Source organism: Mytilus trossulus, chromosome 12, assembly GCF_036588685.1.
Source record: "Mytilus trossulus isolate FHL-02 chromosome 12, PNRI_Mtr1.1.1.hap1, whole genome shotgun sequence".
Taxonomy (NCBI): Eukaryota; Metazoa; Mollusca; class Bivalvia; order Mytilida; family Mytilidae; genus Mytilus; species Mytilus trossulus.
In genome coordinates, this window is record NC_086384.1 from 26,643,737 (window position 1) to 26,651,588 (window position 7,852).

Genomic DNA, 7,852 nt, shown 5'->3' on the forward strand with positions numbered 1-7,852 from the left:
ACCTTGAATATTTTTACCCACCTTATTACTTATTATGTATATTGACTGGACAGTGGTTTCCTTGTATTATATTTTGAATTGTTTTTTAAAGATCGTCATGATGAAGATTTTATACTATAAAATTATTGCACTAAACCTGAAGAGTATCAGCAAATTGATATAAAGCGATGGGTAATATAGGGTGCAAACATTATTTAAGCAACATTAACTGTATTCAGTCCAATTCATGTAGTGTAAGTTCAGTGTTTAGTTCCACCATCTTTATTATTTATCGTCTGACTGTGCAAACATCGGTTTGATCGAAAGCAATATGTTCAACTCATCTAAAATGTTGATATGTGTTAGGTATACAAGTAAATGTAAAGGCATACAAGTTAAGATAGAGTTTTAAAAAAAGATAAGTTTAGGTCTTTCCTTTTCAGTCCCTAGAAGACATAAAAAAGAAGATGTATAGTTAAATATAAAAGTCTAATCCTGGTATTATAATCCAGGTACATATGATGAGTTTATTTTCATACATGCCTATTTTCGAAAACATAGGTTTGGTCATTAACGATGGATTTCAAGCTGGAAAACAATTCTATTACGTCATAACACTTCCGGTATTAGATGAGATAGTACTGCGCAACTGCAACCTCAATGTGTTGCTAACTTTGCTATCGAGCGGACGTGGTTTGTCTCGATGCGCAACCTCTAACTTAGATTTCATTATAAAAGATATATTAAGTCAATGTGATTGACTTGTACATATATTTTATTCATATTGAATAAAAGTATATGTCTTTATAAACAGATTTTTTACGCAGGTAAAATTCTTATAATTATTTCGTTTGTGAAACGAGATTATTTAACTTGACAAAGATGGCGGACGCCATGCTGCACAAAGAGAAAGGAGATAAAACTCCTAAATCTTCTTTTGAAGATGACTTACTAAGGCTGGACGAAGATGAAATAGCATATGAAGGGAAGGGTAAAGGTCCCGCTAAAGGTCCCGCTAAAAGAAAATGCTCAAAACCTATTGTCAGTAAAAGTACAGGTAGCGGTCCAAAGGTTAATAACAAGGACGCTAAAGGAAAGACTCTGGTAAACAAGGGACACGAGGTGTCGGCTAGCACATCAGATAGCAATAATAATGTGATTATTAATATGCTTACTGACATGAGAAATGAACAATCTTCAACTAATAAAAAGTTGGAAGATATGAACAAACGTATAGATGTTTTGTATAATGATGAATATGATGATGAGTATGATAATGTAGGTGATGTAGATGAAGATATGGACGAGGTCCATGAACCTGATGACGGTCAAGATACCGGTAATGAACCACCTTGTAAAAAACAGAAAACTGTCTCAAATAGCGAAGAGTCGAGGTTTTCTAGTATGAATAAAAGATTTAGATCTGGTGAGAAATGTGGTGATAAACTAGATGAACATCTAGCAGACAATATCACAGATATTTTCAGAAATGGTATTTCTGAAGAGAAATACAGAGAACTTATGAAAGACGAAAAGAGTAATCGGCCTGAGAATTGTGAAGGACTTGTACCAGTACAAACTGATCAGTTAGTATGGGATCTGTTATGGCCCAGAACTAGAACAAATGACAATAGAATGAGACAATGTCAGACTTCTGTAGTCAGAGGGGCAACTTATCTGTCCAAAGTAGTTAATAGACTAGACACAATTCTAAGTAAAGAAGATACTCAAAACAAACCTGAGTTGGAAGGTATTCTTGATGACTGTATGGACTCTCTTGCTTTATTTGGTCATGCAAATAAAGAAATATGCTTAGCTAGGAGAGAACTCATGAAACCTGATGTAAAAGGTGAATATAGTCACCTGTTTAATAAATCACAACCTTTCAATAAATGGTTATTTGGTGGAGATGTCTCTAAAACAGTCAAAGACATTGGAGAATGTAGTAAGATTTCAAATCGCCTTTCAGTTGGTAACGGTTATAGCCAGTTTAGAGGCGGTTTCCGTGGTGGCTGGAGATCCTCATGGAATAGACGTCGTGGTAGAGGCAGAGGCGGAAGAGGCCGTGGTAGTGCCTCAAGGTCAATTGACAAATCTGAGTCAAAAAACTCTCGTTGGACTCACAACAAGTACAGGAATTAGATGTTGTGAGTATTAACACAAATGATTTTCAAGCAGGAAGATTGAAATTGTTTGTTAATGAATGGAGAAAATTAACATCTGATAAATATATTTTAGATGCGGTTCAGCACTGTTATATAGAATTTACAGACAATAAACCTCCTATACAAAATAAAATGTCAATTAGAAATTCACATTTCAATTTAAAGGAAGAAAAAATTGTTGATATTGAAATTTAAAAATTATTAAAAATGAATGTAATTCAAGAAGTTGAATCTGAAATAAATGAATTTATTTCCCCAATTTTTGTAAGACCAAAAAAGAATGGTGAATACAGAATGATACTTAATTTAAAAGAATTAAATAAACACATTGAATATCAACATTTCAAAATGGATTCTTTTGAAAGCGCTTTAAATTTAATTAAAGAAAACGCATACATGTCAAGTGTAGATCTAAGACATGCGTATTATTCTATTAACATTGCTGAACAGCATAGAAAATTTTTAAGATTTGTTTGGAAAGAGAAATATTTTCAATATTCCTGCTTACCAAATGGTATAGCTATGGCACCAAGGCTTTTTACCAAAATTATGAAAGTTGTATATGCAAATTTGCGTAAAATGGGTTATGTTAATGTTGGGTACATTGACGATTCACTACTATTAGGTGATACTGAACTCGAATGCAAAAATAATGTAACAGAAACTGTTAATATGGTGTCAAGCCTTGGATTTATAGTACATAAAGATAAGTCAGTGTTTACTCCTAAAAAACGCATCAAGTTTTTAGGTTTTTACATTGACTCGGAAACAATGATAGTTACTTTACCAGTTGAAAAACAAGATACTATTGCTAAAGAATGCAAACAATTACAAAGTAAAAATAAATGTAAAATAAGAGAAGTAGCTAGAGTTCTTGGGATACTCATATCTAGTCTCCCTGCTGTGGAATTTGGTAAACTCTATTATAGGAAAATAGAGAGAGAGAAAATTAAAGCATTAAAATTAGCTATGGGAGATTTTGAATCTGAAATGTTTGTAACATCAGAAATGAAACAAGACCTAAAGTGGTGGTCAGATAATATTTATACTCAAAAGAGGAAATTTAATAGAGGTAACCCACAGGTTATAATTCAAACAGACGCCTCAAAATTAGGTTGGGGAGCAGTCTTGAATGAACAAAAAATTGGTAGCAGATGGAGCAATGATGAAAAAGATAATCAGATTAATTGTTTAGAATTATTAGCTGTTTATTATGCTCTGAAATCCTTCAAGAATGATTTGAATACTGTTGAAAATGTCAAAATTCTTACAGACAATACAACTGCTGTAAGCTATATAAACAGTATGGGTGGTATAAAGTCCATTGAATGCAATAGAATTGCTAGAAAAATTTGGATTTGGTGCATTGAATACCAAATATGGCTGATTGCTACTCATATACCGGGGAAGTTAAATACAAAAGCAGACTATCAGTCAAGAAATTTTAATGATCAGATAGAATGGCAACTGAATAAAAACAATTTTGAAAAAGTATGTTTATTATGGAATAAACCAGAAATAGATTTATTTGCTTCACATCTAAATACTCAGTTACCAATTTTTTGTTCATGGAAAGCTGACCCAGAATCATCTTTTGTTGATGCTTTTACTCTTGATTGGAGTAGCTTTTCTTACAGTTATATGTTTCCTCCTTTTAGCATGATAGGACGCTGTGTAAAGAAGATTATAAAAGACAAGGCAGACGTGCTGTTTGTGGGACCACTTTGGCCAACACAACCGTGGTTTGTTCAAGTAATGAAACTGTTAATAAACAATCCATATGTTATAAAAGCAAACAAAAAGCTATTGACTCTACCATACAAGGACATAGTTCATCCTTTAGAAAAGACATTGAATTTGATGGTATGTCGGCTATCCGGAACCGATTACAAAACAGAGGAATTTCAGAGAAAACTTCCAATATTATCATGGCATCATGGAGATCAGGAACTCAGAAACAATATAAAACATATATCAAGAAATGGTTTATTTTCTGTCTTGAACGGAAAGAGGATAAATTTCACACGTCTGTAGAACTTGTGCTAGAATTTCTGACTAATTTGTTTGAATGTGGATTGAGTTATTCCGCTTTGAATAGTGCTAGGTCAGCACTATCTGCGTTTGGTTTGACTTTCGATAATGTGCCTGTTGGAAAGCATCCACTTGTGATAAGATTTCTCAAAGGAGTATATCATTTGAGACCTACTGTACATAATGATGTAAATATTTGGGATGTTTCTATTGTTTTGAGATTGTTAAGACGTTTATCACCAGTTGCTGATATATCAGTGAAAGATTTAACATTAAAACTAGTTATGTTAATTGCATTGACGAATGCTACTAGATCACAGAGTATTCATTTATTAAAACTCAGCAATATGCAAAAACAGAAGGACTGTTTTCGTTTTAAGATATTTGATTTGCTGAAACAAAGCAGACCTGGATATAAGAATCCAGAAGTTATTTTAAAAAGTTTTCCTCCAGACAGGAGATTATGTGTGTATTTAGTGCTGAAGGAATATTTGAAACGTACTGTTGATATAAGATCAGAAGAAGATTCATTAATATTAAGTTATATTAAACCGCACAAAAAAGTTAGTTGCTCAACTATTTCTATATGGATTAAGTCCGTTATGTGCCGTGCAGGAATTGACACAAGTATATTTAAAGCACACAGTACGCGATCTGCATCTACTTCGAAGGCAAAGCATAATAATGTGCCTGTAACTGATATTTTAGCCAAAGCTGGTTGGTCAAGTTCAACGACTTTTGGAAAATTTTATGACAAAACAGTAACAACAAGTGATGTTTTTGCAGAAAAAGTGTTACAAATCTGAATACGAGTTTATTAAATGTTTGATTTATGATTTAGTTTTTTAATAAGACAGATCAAATGATCTACATGGTTATGAGTGCTACATAATGCATATCACTGGCATCTGATTGTTGAAAATTGTCTTAGTGTATCTTATGATCATCTCAGGTATTCATTGTCAATGAGAAATACAAGTAACATACATTGGAAAGCACACCGGGAAAAAAAAAAAAAAAAAGTTGTAGCTTTGAAGTCTCATCTAATACCGGAAGTGTTATGACGTAATAGAATTAACTAATTTAACGATACTTACCTTGGTTAAGTTGAAGTTAAAGTGTAATTCTATGAAGACATAGAATAACACTGGAGGTGTTAGATGCCACCTCCCACCCCATCAGCTCTTTTTATAGGGCTTGGTACATCTTTGTATATTGTATTTGGTAGATGTACTTTTAATACCAAATTTTTTTTGTTTTTACTGTAAATATTGAGGTTGCAGTTGCGCAGTACTATCTCATCTAACACCTCCAGTGTTATTCTATGTCTTCATAGAATTACACTTTAACTTCAACTTAACCAAGGTAAGTATCGTTAAATTAGTTAATTTAAACGCAAGATCAGGTCAAAACAATTTTATTGATTCATGTGTGGTTTAAATTCCTTTTCAAACTACCTGTTGTATAAAAATTATATAAAAATATCGAACTCATAGTGAACACGGGTGTCATTCGGTTTATCGAGACAAATGAGCGTGAAAGAATATCTAACGGCGGTCAAGTATTGAGCGACGATCGTGAAAGTTCTGGTAACGGATCGTGAAAGACATTTAATCGAGAAGACATATGAAAGGTCAATACATATTCTAATTTAGTTAATTACACAGACACATTTACGACAAAATAAAACTGTCTGTCAAAATGGTTCAACATTATGATCAGTATGTGAGAATATCCAGTTTTAAAAGTTCATAGTTATTACAAAACAACAAAAGGCGAGTGCTTCTCGACATTTCAATGACATAAAAAATGTAAACAAACATGATTTTTTCACAAATTCGACTAGAAAACCTATTTTAATACGAATAAGGGCATTCTATTTGAATTAATCAAATGGTTCTTATAGTTTTTTTGTATAAACATAATCTGAAAGTTGGTAAATACAGAACTATTTACACAAAAATGGATTTTTTGGATCGTGAAAGATCACGTACCGTATTTTTGAAGATCGTGAAAAGGATCGTGAAAGATCAGATGCTACGAAGACGTTCAAATTATTCTTCAATTATATCATAATTAATATTTGTTATTGGTATTGAGAAAAGCTATATAGGTCAACATCCTCAATAGGTTTAAGCTTTTCAAAGTATAAATATTTTCAGAAAATGAAATGTAAAATAGTTGGATGATTGTAGGATGAACATTTTTATTGTCATGTGAAGTACTCACTTATCACGAGTTATAGGATACCCACATTTGGTATATTGGATCCTATAAACTACATGTTCGTCAGACAGGATTCACCTGATCCCGAATTTGCCTTAGATTCATTTTTGTGGTTTAGTCCGTATCGCGGATTCGTTAAGCTTTAGGATAAGTGTCTGTTGTTATGATTGTGAGGTGTACATTTTCGACTTCTGCAAGGTTTCAACTGACATTGAACCCATTGTCATGCATCATTCGGCAATGCTCGTTTTATGTTGTCTAGCCTTTGGATATATACCTGTATGCTATAGCGCCATGGTATTTCGTGTATAGTGTACATGTCTGTTTGCATGTTTCACAAATGACCATAATGACGTCAATTGTATTTGATATATTGAATGATAGTAAGATGTCTATGTCTGGCTGTCGGTCAGGGTTCATATACTTTTGACCTTATGTTTCGAATTAATTGGCGAAGCATAACTTTTATATTTGACAGTTTCTAAGGCACTGTAAGGATCGGAACACATTTATTTGATCTACGGGATTTTTGTAGAGATCTGTATGTAATGGTTCATCTGACCTTGCACTCTTTTTATTAACCATTGACAATCAAAATCTAAAAAAAATGTGGTATGATTGCCAAAGAGACAACTATCCACAAGAGACCAAAGTGACACAGAAATTATCATATATAGGTCACCGTACGGCCTTCAACAATGAGCAAAGCCCATACAGCATAGTCAGCTATAAAAGGCCCCCATAGTGACAATGTAAAACAATTCAAACGAGAAAACTAACGGCCTTATTTGTATAAAAGAAATGAACGAAAACCAAATATGTAACACGTAAACAAACAACAACCACTGAATTACAGCCTCCTGACTTTTGACAGGCACATACATTAATAACGTGGCGGGGTTAGACACGTTAGCGGCATCCCAACCCTCCCCGAATCTGGGACAGTGGTATAACTGTACAATATAAGAACGAACTATAAAAATCAATTGAAAAGGCTTAATTCATCAGATGGACAAAAATGCTTTAAGCGCATTTGACACTTCTAGTAAAACCCTTGATATTATAGACGTTCCATAAAATTAACTATCATAAGTAAAGCAGACGAGACATTACAGCATTTGCGATCTGGTATTCTATAGTCTGTAGTATATAGTTAAATCAATCCACATCTGCGTCGTATATACAGAACTTAAGAAAGTACTGTTGCACAAAATGTTGGTTATCGTTCAATCTCAAATTACTATTATTATTGAAAGATGCTGTTTTGCTGTAATTTTTTGTTTGATGGATATCATTTTGGTTTAAACGTTGCATATCCATATTTTTGGCTATTAGTAGATAGTGTCAGTCTGCCTGAATCGCACTTGACCGATTCTCAGAGCTGAATCTTTCAAACTTATTTAGAGATGTTTTAGTTGTTGTTTTTTTACCTTTCGAGGTAAAGCGTTGAA

At 33.1% G+C, this 7,852-nt stretch overlaps 2 protein-coding genes across 2 annotated transcripts; both read left to right on the plus strand.

The window, feature by feature from the left end:
- Nucleotides 1–847: 847 nt before the first annotated feature.
- On the plus strand, nt 848–4,037 carry LOC134693025 (uncharacterized). Its single transcript, XM_063553717.1, has 2 exons — nt 848–2,126; nt 3,803–4,037. Exon 1 carries the CDS (start codon nt 862–864, stop codon nt 2,119–2,121), a length of 1,260 nt encoding a protein of 419 aa, XP_063409787.1. The 5' UTR covers nt 848–861; the 3' UTR covers nt 2,122–2,126; nt 3,803–4,037.
- On the plus strand, nt 2,724–4,981 carry LOC134692331 (uncharacterized). Its single transcript, XM_063552784.1, has 2 exons — nt 2,724–3,635; nt 3,803–4,981. The coding sequence occupies exons 1-2, from the start codon at nt 2,724–2,726 to the stop codon at nt 4,979–4,981; spliced, it is 2,091 nt and encodes a 696-aa protein (XP_063408854.1).
- Nucleotides 4,982–7,852: the final 2,871 nt, after the last annotated feature.